Here is an 18,604-nt window from a genome sequence, read left to right on the forward strand (position 1 = left end):
TATTATTGGTTTCTTAGGTAGACGTCAGTGATACCTCAGCCTTATATAATACCCAGCGCTCATTACAACACATACCCTCCCCAATGTCCATCACCCAGTTACCCCATCCTTCTACCTCCCTCCCCTCAAGCAACCCTCAGTTTGTTTCCTATGATTAACAGTCTCTTACGGTTTGTCTACCTCTCTGATTGTCTTGTTTTATTTTTTCCTCTCTTCCCCTATGATTCTGTTTTGTTTCTTAAATTCCACACATAAATGAGATTATACGATAATTATCTTTCTCTGACTGACTTATTTCACTAAGCATGATACCCTCTAGTTCCATCTACATCCTCACAAATGGCAAGATTTCATTTTTTGATGGCTGAGTAATATTCCAGTGTGTGTGTGTCTGTGTCTGTGTGTGTATATACACACACCAGATCTTTTTATACATTCATCTGTTGATGGACATCTGTGCTTTCCATAGTTGGGCTACTGTGGACATTGCTGCTATGAATACTGGAGTGCAGGTGCCCCTTGAGATCACTACATTTGTATCACTGGGGTAAACAGCCATATTTAAATAATTTTTCATTTCATTAAAACCTAAGTGGCCTGAATTTCTAGTTTCTGCTTTACACATGAAAGTTTTTTAAGATTTTATTTTTAAGTAATTTCTACATCCAACGTGGGGCTTGAACTCACAATCCCAAGATCAAGAGTCACGAGGTAACAAGAGATAAACGTTGCCCTGATACCAAAGCCAGAGACACTACAAGAAAACTACTGACCAATATTTCTTATGAACTGACATGAGTCCACAACAGAATATTAGCAAATTGAATTCAGCAGTATATTAAAAGGATTAATATCTTAATCCTTTTCACCAAGTGGGATTTACTCTTGGAATGCAAGGCCTGTTCAACATACGAAATGTCAATCCTATACACCACACATCAATAACAAAGGCAAAAAACCCCCAGAAGATCATCTCAACTGAGGCAAAAAAAAAAAAAAAAAAGGCATCGACAAAGTTTAACATCCTTTTATGGTTAAAAAAACAAAACAAAACAAAAAAAACCTCAATAAATGAGGACTAGAAGGAAACTTCCTCAATATAAGAGCCACTTATGAAAATCCCACGCTGACATACTCAATGGTGAAAAATGAAAGCTTTCCTTCAAAGATCAGGAACAAGGCAAGGATGCCTGCTTTCCCTTCTATTCAACATATTAGAAGTTCTAGCCAGGGCAATTAGGCAAGAAAAAGAAACAAAAGACATCCAAATTGGAAAGGAAGAAGTAAAAATTATCTTTGTTTGAGGATTAAATAACCTCATATTTAGAAAATCCTAAAGATTCCAAAGAATTATTAGAAGAAGTACATTCAGCAAAGTAGGACATAAAACAACACAAAAATCAGTCGCATTTTTATACACTAACAATCAATAATCTGAAAAAAAAATTAAGAAAACAATTCCATTTTACAAATAGCATTAAAAAAACTTAGGAATTAACTATATCAAGAGGGTACTACAAAACATTGCTGAAAGAAATTAAAGAAGACAAATAAATGTAAAGACACCCTACGTTCATGGCTTAAAAGATGTAATATTGTTAAGATGTCCAAACAAACCAAAGAGAACTACAAATTCAATGCAACCCCTATGAAAATCCTAATGACATTTTTTTGCAGCAATAGAAAATTCTATCCTAAAAATCACGAAATCTCAGGGACCCTAAAAAGCCAAAGCAATCTCAAAAAAAAAAAAAAAAAAAAAAAAAAAAAAAGAACTTGGAGAACTCACATTTCCTGAGTTCAAAATTCAGTAAAACCTACAGTAATGAAAACAGTGTGGAGCTAGAATACAGGCAGACATAATGGCGAATGAAATAGAAACTCCAGAAATAAACCTTTGCACATATATGGTCAAAAGATTTTTGACAAGGGTGCCAAGACCATTCGACAGTCTTTTCAACAAATGGTGCTTGGAAAACTGGATCTCTGCTTGCATAAAAAAGGAAATTAGACCTTATTCTAATATCATTTACAAAAATTAACTAAAAATAGACCCAAAACCTACACCTAAGAGCTAAAGCTGTAAAACTCAGGTCAATGTCCAGAACAGGAAAAAAACATTTGCAAATGATGTATCTGATAAGGGATTAACATCCAGAATATAAAGAACTTCTAAAATTCAACAATAAAAACCAAACAACCAGATTCAAAGATGGGCAAAGAAGCTGAACAGACATTTTTTCAAGGAAGATATACAAGTAACTGGTCAATTAGCACATGAAAAGATGCTCAAAATAATGAATCACTAGAGAAATACAAATAAAAACCATGAGATATCATTTCATACCCATCAGGTTGACATTTTTAAAAAACAAACAGAAAACAACAACCGCTAATGTGGAAAAACTGGAGCCTGTGTACATTTTTGGTGGCAATGTAAAATGGTATACCACTATGGAAAACATTCTTAAGTGCCTCAAAAAAACACAGAATTATCACTGACCGAGCAATTCCACTTCTGAGTATACACACAAAAGAAGTGAAAACAAAAACTCAGGTATCTGTACACTCAAATTCACAGCTGCATTATTCACAATAGTCAAAAGATGTCTGAAACAACCTAAAAGTCCATGAACACATGTATAAATAAAATATGGTATATACATACACTAAAGTATTATTCTGCATTAAAAAGGACTGAAATTTTGATACACGTGGTAACAGAGATGAACCTTGGAGATATAATGCTAAGTGAAATAAACCAGTCACAAGCACAAATACCATACGATTCCATTTACACGAGTAGTCAAATTCATAGAGACAGGAAGTATAACCATTATCAGGAGCTAAGGGAAGAAGGGGGCAGGAAAGTTATCGTTTAATAGGCACAGAGTTTCAGTATGGGAAGATAAAAATGTTCTGGAGATGGACGGTGTTGATGGTTGCACAACAAAGTGAATGTACTTAATGCCACTGAATTGTACACATAAAATGGTTAAAACAATAAACTCTACTATATGTATTTTGCCACAAAAAAACACCTTAAACAAAACACAAAGTTACTTTTCAAAAATGGAGAAGAAAAACAAAGTAATAGGAGAATTGAAAGAAAGCAGGCATCAGGAATCAGGGATTAATTAATTGGTGAGCAGTACTGTACTGGTAATTTCTAAATAACTTTTTAGTGCTGTGTGAATAGATAACACACACAAAAGGTCTCCAGGAGAAAAAATGGTGATAAATAAACAGGGTAATAAAGACACAAAATATTTAGTGAACAATGAATGACCTTTGGGCAACCCAACTCAAGAAACAGTAAGAACTGTACTCCTTGCTAATTCAGATCTTTGTAACAAAATCTTAGGAATCAGTTTTACTTCTAATCTACAATGTTTAGAAACTTACAGGGCAGATTTTCCAGTGCGGGGATCAATATAGGTAGTTGTTCTTCTATTGTGGTCCACAAAATATGGAATTCCATCGACTGTGAATCTCATTTCCCAGCCTTCAGGTAAAGGTTTTTCATTTAACTGACTACAAAACGTAGGAAAAAATACAAATAAAAAATGCTGAGCTGTTTCCCAAGTACACAAAATAAAAATTACCCATAAATGCAGCATCATTTAGCTCATTTAGTCCAGTGTTTCCTGTTGTTTGCTAGACCTCTCTATAGATATCCTACAAGCATGTTAAACATGTCAATAAGTTCATGGAACCATTACTCAGTTTCTACCTACCTGGCCTATAAACCCCATCTAATAACCCATCTAAACAGCTTTTGGTAACCAAGTTCTGCCCACTCTGCCTTAGAAGCCTTCATATTCACCACTGTTTTCAATCCCCAAGAACATCCTTACCCTGGCATCATTCATCTCTTCTAAAGTTTCGTAATGGCCACCAAACTGGTTTTCCTGCCTCTAGTCTCACTCTGGTCCTACACTCATTTCATAGCTGACAGTACTAAAACAGAGATCTGATCACAATTAGTGCTCTCCTTAAAAGGATATCCACTATTCACACTACCAATCGTAAGACCTGGACTCAACACCGGGCACTTACTCTGCCCTCGGTGTTCCCTTTCAGATTGAACCCTGCACTCTAACTCCAACTCCCTTCCGTGAACCCTGTGATTTCACAGTGTAGTGCTACTCACCATTTCCCTAAACAAGACATGATCTGTCATACCTCCAAGTGAAGCCTTTTCCCGTTGTCCAGAAGATCATATTCCTGCTGAGGAAACTCACCTATTCTTTCTGAAGTATTTCCAACCACTTCCTTAATACCTATCTTTAGACTTTGGTTAATCTCTTAGCTTCAGTTTGTTAAGAATGTATATATAGTAAGACTTTAAGAGGAATAAGTGAGACAATATAAGTAAAAAAACTTCACACACAGTAAGCCCTCAAGTTGTTAACTATTAGAATTCCCCCTACTATATATTGATCATTCTCCTTGAGTCTCTCAAAGTACTTCCTTCATACTCCTAGCACAGTATTTGTCAAGTGTTTCAGCTTGTGTGTCTGGCAACAACTTTCCACCCTGCAAATACTACAGGAGTTTTAAAATAGGAACTAGATTAAAAAAAAAAAAAAGGAACTAGATTATAAGGCAATACTGCATTTTTATGCTATATATTAAAATAATTGGGCCATAAGCATAAATATTCAAAACTGCTTACTTGTGAACCTAAGAAATTTTTACATTTTAAAATATTCCACTGGAATGGGTAGGAAATTACTGAATACCTCCTTTGTAGTTTGTGTTTGTGTATTCTGTCATAATGGCAACTAATCTTTTTAACTAGCTAGGTATAATAAGTGTTCCAAGTTTAACCCATATTTGCCAGTTTGTTTGCCTCTATTCTACAGCTTCAAATTTTCTCACCTGGTGGGTTATTGAGAGAGAGAGAGTGTGTGTGTGTGTGTGTGTGAGAGAGAGAGAGAGAGAGAGAAAGAGAGAGAGAGAGAGAGAGAAAGGAAATGTCCAAGTTCGCATCAGAAACGAAGAAAGGGAGGAGGGGTTTGGAAGCATTTAAACTGACTGGGTTTAGAGAGCCACTGTTGCTGACAGGATTGTCATTTTCCTCCAGTGTACTTCAGAAGAACAAAAGGCTGAGAACCATTGTCTAGAACAGTATTTTGTAAACTATGTCGAAAGGTTAAGAACATTTAGCTTTATTCATGGAGCTGAACAGAAATGTCAGATAAAATAGATAACCAAAAATTTTTTAAAGTTAACACTTATTTGTTATAATTTTATTTTCCAGATGAGCTCAGTAACAAACCGTTGTCATGAAAACAACACAAACTTGATAGAACTGGGTCATTTGTACTATTTATTAAAATTTGATTCTCACTTTAGCTCCGACACTTTAAAAGTCTAAGGGGGAACAAAAAATGGTAGCAAATTACAGAAAGGTGACATGGTCTATTCTGTCCTTCAAGACAGGATTTTACAGAACAATTTAAAATGTTACCTTTGAAATTCTTCTTCCTTTTTGGGAAACTGAATATATTTAAGTTAAATATTATAACAACATAAAAAATGTGATGTGAATATCCAAAAACAGATTTTAAATTTAAAGCATATTATTAGAACAAAGATTCTTAACTTTCAGTCAAGGGATGTGTGAAGAATTAATCATACCAAAAGAGAGGTCTGGCCTCTGCCCTCTGCTACTGGGAGGTGATCTTTAGGCCTCTGGAATGTCCTGCATGTCAGGAGTATCTCTATTTGCTCGGGAACTTTGAACACCAGCCAGTCAACAATGTGATTTCTGATGGAAGCTTTGGGATACCTCACATCAATTCCAACTTCTGGAGTTACTAGAAACTGAAGATGTTAGCTCAAACTCTGGGACAGGGCTGGAGACTAAAGGTTAGCTATGCAGGTGGTACATGATGGAGCCCCAATAAAAACTCTGGATATAAGAGACTCAAGTGAGATTCCCTGGCTGGCAATACTCCACATATTCTCTCCCACATCAATTCTGGGTATTTAGAACCTTCTCACATTCTGTCCAGTCTCTCTTCCTTCTGTTGCTTGTAATTTGTATCCTTTCCCTATGATAAATTTAGCTGTTAGTATAACAAGCTTCAGTGAGTTCAGTCTCTCAAGTGAGTTATCAAACCTGAAAGTGGTTGTGGGAATCCCTGAATCCATACCCAGTTGGTCTGAAGTGAGAGCAATTTTGGGGATCTCCCAGTTTGTGGTGGATGTCTGAAGTGAAGGCATTCTTATGGAGACTGCTCTCTGACTTTACACCTTGCCAAATTCCGTGCAGAATGGAACCCTCTGGTGGTCTGATAGATGCATAGTATTAGATTTTATTACGGGCTGAATTGTGTGAGCTAACTATCAGCAGCTCAGAATGTGACCTTATTTGGAAATAGGGTCATTGCAGACATAATTAGTTAAGATGAGATCATATCGGAGTACAGTAAGCCCTTAATCTAATGTGGCTAGTGTCCTTATAAAAAGGGGGAATTTGGACACTTGAGACATACAGACCTGAAGAATGCTATGAGAAGACTGCAGTTATGCTGCCATAAACCAAACTACCAGAAGGTAAGAGAGGGGCCTGGAACAAATCCTTCTAGTGCCTTCCAAGGGAGCAAAGCCCTGCCTGTACCTTGATTCTGGACTTCTAGCCTCCTGAACCTCCTGAAGGATGAGACAATTTCTATTGTTTAAGCCACTCAATTTGTAGTAATTTATTAAGGCAGCTCTAGCAAACTAATACAAATATTATTACATAATGCTACAAAGAAAAGCAAGTAGGGGTGTCTGGGTGGCTCAGATGCTTAGTGTTTGCCTTTGGCTCAGGTCCTGATCCCGGGGTCCTGGGATAAGAGTCCCACATTGGGCTCCCTGCTCAGTGGGGAGCCTGCTTCTCCCTTTCCTTCTGCTGCTCCCCTTGCTTGTACTCTCTCAAAGAAAGGAAAGGAAAGGAAAGGAAAAAGGAAAGGAAAAAGGAAAGGAAAAAGGAAAGGAAAAAGGAAAGGAAAGGAAAGGAAAAAGGAAAGAAAAAAGGAAAGGAAAAAGGAAAGGAAAAAGGAAAGGAAAAAGGAAAGGAAAAAGGAAAGGAAAGGAAAGGAAAAAGGAAAGAAAGGAGGGAGGAAGGAAGGAAGGGAGGAAGGAAGGAAGGGAAAGGAAAGGAAAGGAAGAAGGCAGGCAGGCAAGTATATACACAGTTACCAAACATTAAAAAGACAAACTTGTCTTTGAGATACAAACGTTGTTATGAAATAAATGTCACAGGGATGTAAAGTACAGCAAAGAGAATATAGTTGGTAATACTATAATAACTTTGGTGACAGAGGGTAATTAGATTTATTGTGATGATAATTTCATAATGTACATAAATGTCAAATCTCTATGTTGTACATCTCTGTTAATTATACTTCAATAAAAATGGAAAACTTGTAATAAAATGTGTCTCTTTATTAATATATTAACTAGCAAGTTCTTGCAATATGTGTAAATAGTATTTTGAATAACTGCAACAACTGCAAAATGCTATTAAAAACCTATGATTTCTACCGGTGGGAAAGTCCTAGGCATTGCTAATTCTACTATGGTTGCAGCTTCCGATCACAATGATCTGTATTTATTCCCCTTAGTTGTGTATTCCCTGAATTCTCTCCAGTGATCCCAGGCTGCAAAATCCTGCTTTAGAATTACTAATATGGACTTACTAATAATAAATAGGAAATTTTGAAAACATAGTATATTTGTATATTTGTATAAACCAGTAACTTTTTTCCCCTATTCTCAAGAAACCCACATCCATTATACGACAGTAATAGTGTAATTTTTTTCTCTTTCTAAAATATATGGGTGAGTAAAGTTTAAAGACTTTGGGAAAATAACTTGTAACTTGATTTTTTCCAGAACTGAGTCAGAAACAGGGTACAATCTTTAAGAGATTATATACTAGTAACTGGAAGTTTCTTACCCTTGACTTCTGGGGTCTTCCCATTGCGTAATACGAGTGTTGTGGTTGACAAAATATACTCTACCATTGCTGTCTGTTCTCTTCTCTTAAAGGGGAAAAAAAGGCAAAGCATTAGGGTTGGCATATTCTTCCACAAACTAAAATAAAATGTGCTGAATTTGCCCATTTCTCATTGCACTGAATATATCAAAAGGTTTGATATATTCTTTCACTTTTAAATTCATATACCTGCTAGAGTTATTAAAATAGGATTACATTCTAGAAGCTAAACAGACTTAATTCACAATGTCCTGCCTATAGGACCTTTTTGTTCAATCTAACCAAAGGCAGCAAGATTAATTAACATTTTAACTTTTTCATACATGACCTCATTTTATCCTTAACAGTCCCAGGAGTAAATGGTTTCAGTTTATCTTGAAGATAGGGAATCTTGGACAGGGTAAATGATCTGCCCAAAATCTCAGAATTGAGTAGCAGTGACAGGATGGGATGAAAAGTCAGGTCACTATTCAGGCATTTTTTGCATACCATATCACCTTCTTTCTTAATATATAATGGGGGGGGAGATACAACTTGTTTCTTTGTGACATGCTAGGCATTATAAAACTAGGGAAGACAGCGTTTCAAAATATATCCTCTTCCTTAATACATTTAGTTCCCAAATCCTAAATATCTAGAGTAACTTTCTACACAAAGGCTGAGCAAAGGTTTCAGTTCTTTAGTTTACAGCCTTTGAAACTGCTGCTTCTTCCCCCCATCTGCCTCTTGCTTTAGGATTCTCCTTATTTTCTTGTTCCCATTCTACAAAACTTCCCCTGTATTCCTGAGCTTTCTCAGTAAGGTTTAGAAGACATGTGGATAACATTTTCTCTTTTAATAACCGAAGAGTCCTTGAAATTTTAATATTAAGTTCTGTTGTTTTGAACTACTGAATTCTCTATTCTATTACCAATTAATTCTTCATCAAAAGTAATTTCTGTACCAGAATTTTAGATGTCTCAAAATGAGGTAAGTGAAGTAATGAAGAATATAGAATGGATTCTAACATTGTTAAAAGTATAGTTTCTAAAAATTAGCAATTTCTAACAAAATTTTAAGGTTAATTCCAAGCTGATAAAGCCATTTTTTTTATCCCTTATGGTTTGAAAAGTTGGTTATCTCTTTTTCAAATAACATTTATTTAGATCCTTTGGCTCTTTCTCTGAGCAAGCTATTGCAGGACAAGTCTTTAGCCAAATTATATAGCTAAGCCAAGTTAGTATTTGGTAACTTTTTAATTATATCTCCAGCACTAATTCCATGATGTCAAGTATAGTGGTGATGTGGGAGGTTAGAAGGGATATACTGGTGAGTATCCTGAATCCCCTCCTAACATCTCAGCTACTTAACATCACTTGAGCCTAAAATGGAAACAGAACAGCAAGTGTGCATAATATACAGATAAATGGGATTCTGCATCTTGTGACACATGTGAATATTAATACTGGCTTCACTGGTCATGGTGATGAGGGAACAGAAGGCAAGCTGAGGACAAAGCAGAAACTGATGCCCCGCAACTCCCCCTCCACCCACCCATGGGATGTATGTGACCTTCCTCAGGCACTCCTGGCTGCCCTAAAGGAAAAAGAAACAGTTAACCTATAGAGACCACAATCCTGTAAGACTTGAGTCTCCCTCAGTTTACAAATGTCTTAACAGTCTACAAGAACAAAGCATTTTATCAATAACCTAGCTTCCAGAAGGAAATGTAGATACTATTAAATGTCCTTATAATCTGCCACCTCCAGGAAGTTCCCAACTACCTTCATGTTAATGCCTTCTTAGAGGGAAAAACAACCTTAACCTGACAATGGCAAGGCCTCCGGTATCCTGTAAGTCTTCTTTAACATATGAAAGTATTTTCTCAACCTCCCTTTTTCCTTACCTTCCCCAGCCCCATAGTATATACAGCCACACCTCACAACCCCGGGCAGCAGCTCTTTCTGCCCACGGGTCCTGTCCCCATGCTTTAATAAAGCACCATTTTGCACCAAAGACGTCTCAAGAATTCTTTCTTGGTCGTCGGCTCCGGACTCTGCCCCATTGAACCTCACCTATATCCCACAACCTCATCAATGGCATCTTGAGTGTGAAAAGTAACCAACTTTAATTAAGTCTGTCTCTGAGGCAAAAAGAAGCATCTGTAGTGCTACAGCTGGCTACCTAATAATGTTAGCTAATATTCTTGGCAGTCACATTAAATTTTAAAATATATTTACAAAATCTGTATTTTTTTGTATCCAAATAATTTTTAAAGTAATTTTTATAATCTAAAAATAATACCCTAAGTGCGTATCTGCCATAGAAGTTCAGACTTCAGGGCCAGAGATTTTCTCTTCAAAAGCTAACATGAAGCAGGATAAATTCAATACAAAACTTCTTTTCTTTGTATGTTCTAAGTATATATTGCTGATATCAACATTTCTTGGAAGAAGCTGTGAAAAACAAAATTTCAAAAGGTGGATGCACTTGCAAATTGAAGGCTCATTTGTTTTAATGAGAGGAAGTACTGTGGCCATAGAGCTGATTTTACTTTGTTGAAAAGAGTCACATGATAAACAATACTGAGATTACTGAATAGCAAAGTGAATGCAGATCAGAGCCCTTCCTGACTTGATGAATAAAACAGTAAAAAACAGAAGCTTCTCGTTGTTCTATGTATTCTTTCACAGCAACTCTCAAAAGGAGAAAATATCTTTATACTTAATGGGTAAAACCAGCTATAATAAGCCCTCAGACTACAACTGTTGAACTAAATTAGTATGCATGTATTAAAAATTCTTCACTGTCAGCTTGTGAGGTGGTAATGTCTAGTCCTAGCACATGAAGTCTGAAAGGATGAGGAAGCTGGATTTAAAATACATATTGTGGAGACACCTGGGTGGCTAGATCGGTTAAGCATCTGACTCTCGATCTCAGCTCAGGTCTTGATCTCAGGGTTAGGAGTTCAAGCCCCACATTGAAACAAACAAACAAACAACCTATTGTGTCACAAAAATAATACTGTTGATTTCAGAATATAAACACAGGCCTTAAATTGGGGTTTTATTTCCTGGGTCAATCCAGAAGATATGTCAGGTACGGTTTCATCTGTTACAATACCAGTGTTGTCACTGGTTCCACAAATAAGGCATGTGCCCCAAAGGCAGAGAGTCATAAAGCAGTGCTCGGTCTAAATAACAGGGTGATCATGAACTCATCTAGGAAGGGGGGTACACCTCAACTTCAGAAGTGTGAGACCTAAAAATAAGCAGAATGTAAAATAAGCAAGGCAAGATTCTGATAACCTGGGTAAACTGGGATTGGGTCTTTAGAGGCAGTATTTTAGGGAAGTGCTGTTGGCTAAAGTTAGGAAAAAGAGAAAGATCCTAATGATGAGGATAACAATAAATACAGAAAGCACCAGAGCTTGTGGGAAAAGCTTTTCTGAATAAAGGCAACACAGCCTAAAATACGTGCCTCTATGAGCAAGAGGCAATTTCTTCCTACTGCTGCTCTGGAGAAGGTCTATGTTTCTGACAAAAGCTAACTGGGTCATGGTTCTTCTGCAGTAAAATCAATAGGATAATACATGACCTTCAGATACATCCTTTCAGTGCATCAATTTCTCCTCTGTAACACGGACATACAACAATTCTAGAAATAAAGCTGGGAAAACCATCCATGTGTGGGAATGCAATCTAACAGGTCTAGTTCAATATGCTTCGTAAAGGCAACATCCCCTTCTCTAAAGTACTTCATACCAACAATGCATTCTCCACTCTGAAACTCCAATACAAAAGACTACTTATCATATTGCCAGGCTTTGGTGAAGAAAGAAATTCACAATTCACTTTCAAATGCCCTCCCTTTGTTACATGCTAATAACAATAACAGTTTCAAGTAAGACCTATTTTGTTTTTTACCTGTCTCACAGCAGTGTTAAGGATAAATAACCTGAAGAGCAATGGGACTTCCCAAAGGCAAGCTTATATGTCCCACATCAATTACTGCCCAGATTCATGTGATCTTAACACATCAATTTTTTCTCCATTCCTCAATAAAATAATGCTAGAGCAATCTTGGGGACCAATGCCTCCCAAAAAGACTATCTAGAAACATCACTTTCTGATTTTACCCCCAAGTTATGAAATATCTGTGCTCTTGAAGATAAAACTTCAACTAGTTCCATGACTGGCTTTACTTTGCGGTTTCCTAATTTCTATACTCTTTGGCTTCCATGCAAAACTATTCTATATTGCCATGTTTATTCTGAAAACTTGCTACTGTGCTATGACTTATATATTACTGTAAAACAAAACCTGGTAGCGTAGGCCCATCTTAAAATCTGTTAGCAGAATTTTAATACTAAGGTACCAAATGTATTCAACAACAAAACATGCTCAAGCACAAAGACACCACCCTAACATGTTCCCCTTCCACTGTTCTTTTTTTTTTTTTTTTAATTATGTTATGTTAGTTGCCATAAAGTACTTTGTTAGTTTTTGACATAGTGTTCCGGGATTCACTGTTTGCATGTAACACCCAGTGCTCACTTGTTCCCTCCTTAATACCCATCACCAGACTAACAAATGCCCCCACCCTCCTTCCCTCTGAAACCCTTGGTTTGTTTCCCGGAGTTCATAGTCTTTCATGGTTGTTCGTCTCCCCTTCTAATTTCCCCCCCAACTTCATTCTTCCTTTCCTTCTCCTAATGCCCTCTATGCTATTCCTTATGCTCCACATATAAGTGAAACCATATGATAATTGTCTTTCTATGTTTATTTCACTTAGCATAATCCCCTCCAGTTCCATCCATGTCGACGCAAATGGTGGGTATTCGTCCTTTCTGACGGCTGAGTAATATTCCACTGTATATATGGATCACGTCTTCTTTATCCGTTCATCTGTTGGAGGGCATGTCAGCTCCTTCCACAGTTTGGCTACTGTGGGTGTTGCTGCTATGAACATGGGATGCATGTGCCCCTTCTTTTCACTTCATTTGTATCTTTGCCCAGTAGTGCAATTGCTGGATCATAGGGTAGCTCTATTTTTAACTTTCTGAGGAACCTCCATACTGTTTTCCAAAGTGGCTGTACCAACTTGCATTCCAACTAACAGTGTGAGAGGGTTCCCCTTTCTCCACATCCTCTCCAACATTTGTTGCTTCCTGTCTTGTTCATTTTTGCCATTCTAACCACTGTAAGGTGGTATCTCAATGTGGTTTTGATTTGAATTTCCCTAATGGCTAATGATGTTGAACACTTTTTCATGTGTCTGTTAGCCATTCGTATATCTCCTTTGGCTAAGTGTCTGTTCATGTCTTCTGCCCATTTTTTTACTTGATTATTTGTTTTTTGGGTGTGGAGTTTGAGAAGTTCTTTATAGATCTTGGATACCAGCCCTTTATCTATAGTGTCATCTGCAAATATCTTCTCCCATTCCATGAGTTGCCTCTTTGTTTTGCTGACTGTTTCCTTTGCTATGCAGAAGCTTTTTATCTTGATGAAGTCCCAAAAGTTCTTTTCTTTTGTTTCCCTTGCCTTTGGGGACGTGTCTTTAAAGAAGGTGCTGTGGCCAATGTCAAAGAGGTTACTGCCTATGTTCTCTAGGATTTTGATGGATTCCTGTCTCACATCGAGGTCTTTCATCCATTTAGAGTTTATCTTTGTGTATGGTGTAAGAGAATGGTCGAGTTTCATTCTGTATATAGCTGTCCAATTTTCCCAGAACCATTTATTGATGAGACTGTCTTTTTTCCACTGGATACTTTTTCCTGCTTTGTCGAAGATCAGTTGACCACAGAGTTGAGGGTCCATATCTGGGCTCTCTATTCTGTTCCATTGATCTATGTGTCTGTTTTTGTGCCAGTACCATGCTGTCTTGGTGATCACAGCTTTGTAATATAGCTTGAAATCAGGCAACGTGATGCCCCCAGCTTTGTTTTATTTTTTCAACATTTCCTTGGCAATTCAGGGTCTTTTCTGGTTCCATACAAATTTTAGGATTGTTTGTTCCAGCTCTTTGAAAAATGCCATTGGTATTTTGATCGGGATGGCCCTGAAAGTACAGACTGCTCTGAGCAGCAAAGACATTTTAACAATGTTTATTCTTCCAATCCATGAGCATGGAATGTTTTTCCAACTTTTTGTGTCTTCTTCAATTTCTTTCATAAATGTTCTGTAGTTTCTACAGTATAGATCCTTTACCTCTTTGGTTAGGTTTATCCCAAAATATCTTATGGTTTTTGGTGCTATTGTAAATGGAATCAATTCCCTAATTTCTCCTTCTACAGTTACATTGTTAGTGTATAGAAAAACAACTGATTTCTGTATATTGATTTTGTATCCTGCCACATTCTGAATTGCTGTATGAGTTCTAGTAATTTGGGGGTGGAGTCTTTTGGATTTTCCACATAAAGTATCATGTCATCTTTCAAGATGACATCAACTCAACCAAACTATGAACAGTGTTTTAGAAGCACGAATGTGGTAAAAATATTTAAGCTTTTTATTTTGAAATAATTATTACAGAATGTTGCAAAAATCATTCGAAGAATCTCATGTACCATTCACCAGTTTCCCCCAATGGTAGTATCTTATATAACCATAGTACAAAATTGAAATCAGGAAAGTGACACTGGTACATAACTGTTGACTACAGACTCTATGCAATTTTCACCAATTTTTAAGCTAAATTCATCAATGTGAATGTATAATCTTGCACTTTTATCCCGTATGTGTAAATTTGTATAATCACCACCATGGCGAAGACACAGAACTCCACTGCCACGTAAGAACTACTTATAGTACCTCCTGTATTTGCACCCACCCACCACTGGCGGTCTCCTGGAAACTACTAATCTGTTTTCCATTTCTGTAATTTTGTCATTTTGAATATATTACATAAACTGAATCATACAGTACTGATATAATCTTTTAATATTGACTTTTTTCCACTAAGCATAATACCCTTGAGGTCCATTCAGATTGTTGTATTAGTAATTCATTCCTTTTTATTGCTAAATGACCAAAATATTTTTAAACTTTAAAAGATTAAAATAATTCTGAATTCCAATAAAAGTTAACTATAATAAGACAGTCAACTTAGAACTTCTGGGAAATTTAATACCTACTTGGCTTTCGGAATTAAACTAACATACCCCAAAACTTCCCAGATACTCACTCAAGCAAGAGCAGGCTATCATCCATAAATATCTGATTTTTAAAATGACAAATGCAATGAAAAAAATCATGTGACTTACCCCATCCAGGTGGCAGGGGACCAAGGGGATCAAATTCTTTATTTTGTGATGTAGTAAACAAATCTTGATTCTAAAAAGAATAACAACAATAACAACAAGGTGAAATAATGAATAACCTAACTAGATAACCTGAAAGCAAGGTTATGAGTTCTGGCAGGTCTTCCGTGGTCATGTGCAATGTTACACACTCCTAGAGTTCACTATCTTAGAGAGATGTGTCACACAGTCAATGGATAAATGCCAATACACTCTGGAGGGGAAAAAAAAGTCTTTGTAAACAATAATACTTGAAACTATTTGAAATTCAAATATTACAAATACATAAACCTCACCCTCAAATGATCATTTTCTTCCTCAGCTACAATTCAATAAATTAGAGCAATATATGAATCCCAAAGAGTCTATAAACAGTACTCAGAGTCATCGGATAGCTGAGACTACCCTTGTATTTCTAACTCAAAAAGAAAGGATCATACAAAACACGGGGTATATGCAAACATTGTGGAAACACAGTTGAGGGAGCAGGAAGAACAAGCTGTCAGATGAGTGAAGGGAAAGAATTCCAGTTGGAAAGAGTTGATAAATCTAGATCTGTAAAGGACTTCTTAAACTTGTTCCTAATGACCACAGTGGTATGGTAGAGACAGAAGTCTGGCTAGATAAAAGGAAACTATTTGGAAAAATGAGTCAACCATTAAAATAAGAGAAGCAAAAGTCACAGTGACTATGTAGGGTTAATGGGTATGTTTGGTTTGAATGTATAATAAAGTAGAGATAACATGTGGTCTCTCATGAAGATTTGGTTAAACCCTTTCTCCTTTACTAAGATAAAATGAATAATAGATTCTGCTTTTTAAACAAAATTAACAGGAAAAAATATAAGAGTAAAATAAGGAAAGTGAACCCTATACACCCAGTACCAAGATTCAACAATTATTAAGACACTGCCAAATTTTCTTTTTTCTCCCTCTTCTTTGCTGAATCATTGAGTCATTTCACCCCTATGTATTTTAGCATGTCTTTCTAAAATTTGTGGACATCCTCTTATATAACCACAGTATTGTTAATCACACCTAGCAAAGAATCTACGTTAATTTTATCATCTAATGTCCGGTCACTAATTAAATGCCTCTGATTATTCGTTCAAGTCAAAATTCAAACAAAGTCCTCACATTACATTTGGTTGAGTTTCTTAAGTCTCAATCTATAGCAATTCCCCCTATTGTCTATGGGCTTTTTTTTTTTCCCCCATATCACTGACTTATTACAGAAACTGGGTAACTGATTTAAAGTTTTAAAGCATATGACAGGGGCGCCTGGGTGGCTCAGCGGTTAAGCGTCTGCCTTCGGCTCAGGGCGTGATCCCGGCGTTTTGGAGATGGAGCCCCACATCAGGCTCCTCCACTATGAGCCTGCTTCTTCCTCTCCCACTCCCCCTGCTTGTGTTCCCTCTCTCGCTGGCTGTCTCTATCTCTATCGAATAAATAAATAAAATCTTTAAAAATAAATAAATAAATAAATAAAGCATATGACAGATATTCTATTTCTGATTAAACAGCTTTTGGAAGACAGACCTCTCAAAAACTGGCCTTGCTCCTCCCAACAGACACAGTTATGAAAAGCAGTGAGAGCAGAAAGACCAGGGAGAAACACTATAAAAGGTTTGAATACTGGTTATGGAACAGGTCTGAAAAGTCTGGCATATGACAAACTACTATGATAATTTTCTAAGACCCAGGCCTATCCAAAGCCTAAGACCTAAGGCTCTTCCCTGGTTAAATAAATTGGGGACATGGACATTGAAGCCATGGGCCAGGAAGAGCCATTACACAGTGTTCCAACATCAACCATTTCCATTCTGAGGTTAAAAATACTAAGTGCAGGGGTGCTGGGTTGGCTCAGTTAGCAGAGCATGTGCCTTTTGATCTTGCGATTGTTGGATGCGGAGCCTACTTAAGGAAAAAAAAAAAAAAGGGTAGGTGTCTTAAGAGTCTACTGACCTATAACCAGGGGAACAAAGGCCACTTTATAACACAGACTTTCTCAGCAATATGCCACAACCCCACCAATTTTTAAGCAGCTGATACTAAGAATGTTTAATTCATTCAATTCAGTTAATATTGCTGACTATGTTAAAGGTAACTAAAATAGGCTGTTTAAGTTATGATTTAAAACTGGTTTATAACAAGAACAAAGTGGAAGAATTAAAAAAATGGTCAGATTATTTTGGATAAGAGTTTAAAAAAAAAAACAAAAACATGGACAATTGCTGCAATTCAAGAAAAGTTCCAAAGACTCTGAGTATCAAATTGATGAAGTTTACAATAAAGCAATACATACTGTTGGTGCCCTGGAAATATGTTAAATCAGTCTTTAAAAAGAATGTTTTAAAAGATGATGTACTGTAAAATTAAGGTAAAGAACACAATGTGGATATGAGGGAAAGAAAAAAATGAAAACTAACATTTCCATCCATCTAATATGTGCCAAACATATTAGGAACCTTATTTTATAGAATTCTCAAAAAAATTTCTGAGGAAATTTCATATATATTTTTTTACAGATAAAGTAAATGAGTCTTGATGAAATTAAGTAACATTCTCAAAGTCATACAGAGAAAGTAACTGTGTCACCAGGATTCAAATCCAGATGCGTCTGACTCCAAAGCCCATGTTCTTTCCACTAGACACCCATGTGGAAAATAGCTTTAAAGAAGGCAGGCAAGCTAGGCATTCAAACCTAGAAGAAATTTGGCCAGGTATACCAAAGCTGATTATAATTTAGAAAGAAAGGAAGATGTAAAACAGCATAGAAAAAAAAAAAATTAGTAGGGTAAGGTAGACAAGAGACAAATTAATTTCACTTCTAAAACCACTGGGAAGAAATATAATGACAGCTGCCCATAGAAGGTGGCAGGAAAAATTGTTATATGAAAGAATCTCAGGGGCGCCTGGGTGGCACAGTCGTAAAGCGTCTGCCTTCAGCTCAGGGTGTGATCCCGGCGTTCTGGGATCGAGCCCCACATCAGGCTCCTCTGCTGGAAGCCTGCTTCTTTCTCCCACTCCCCCTGCTTGTGTTCCCTCTCTCACTGGCTGTCTCTCTCTGTCAAATAAAAAAAAAAAATAATAATAATAATAATAATAAAAAGAAAGAATCTTAGTCATAACTAGGGAGTGAAGGGAAGGGTGCTGATTAAGATGAATTTGTTTAAATCAGTGAATGAAAACTATTACGTGAGATCCAAGATATAGACAGGAATATGGAGAAAAGGGGGGAAAATAATGGTCAGAGAGGACAGTAATTTACTCCGATGTATTCTAACAGGGATGATACCAATGGTGGTGGAGGGGAAGAGATGAAAATGG

At 36.7% G+C, this 18,604-nt stretch overlaps 1 protein-coding gene across 3 annotated transcripts in view; it reads right to left on the reverse strand.

Moving 5' to 3' along the window:
• ITCH (itchy E3 ubiquitin protein ligase) overlaps positions 1–18,604 on the reverse strand; it is a 126,787-nt gene that overhangs the window by 23,454 nt on the left and 84,729 nt on the right. For all 3 annotated transcript variants that reach the window (XM_034641270.1, XM_019796585.2, XM_034641271.1), the window contains 3 exons: positions 15,240–15,309; positions 7,958–8,042; positions 3,406–3,534 (listed from right to left, as the gene is read on the reverse strand). In XM_034641270.1, the coding sequence (XP_034497161.1) occupies positions 3,406–3,534; positions 7,958–8,042; positions 15,240–15,309 (284 nt within the window). The remainder of the gene's footprint in view (positions 1–3,405; positions 3,535–7,957; positions 8,043–15,239; positions 15,310–18,604) is intronic.

The sequence above is a fragment of the Ailuropoda melanoleuca genome, chromosome 13 (genome assembly GCF_002007445.2).
Source record: "Ailuropoda melanoleuca isolate Jingjing chromosome 13, ASM200744v2, whole genome shotgun sequence".
Lineage (NCBI taxonomy): Eukaryota > Metazoa > Chordata > Mammalia > Carnivora > Ursidae > Ailuropoda > Ailuropoda melanoleuca.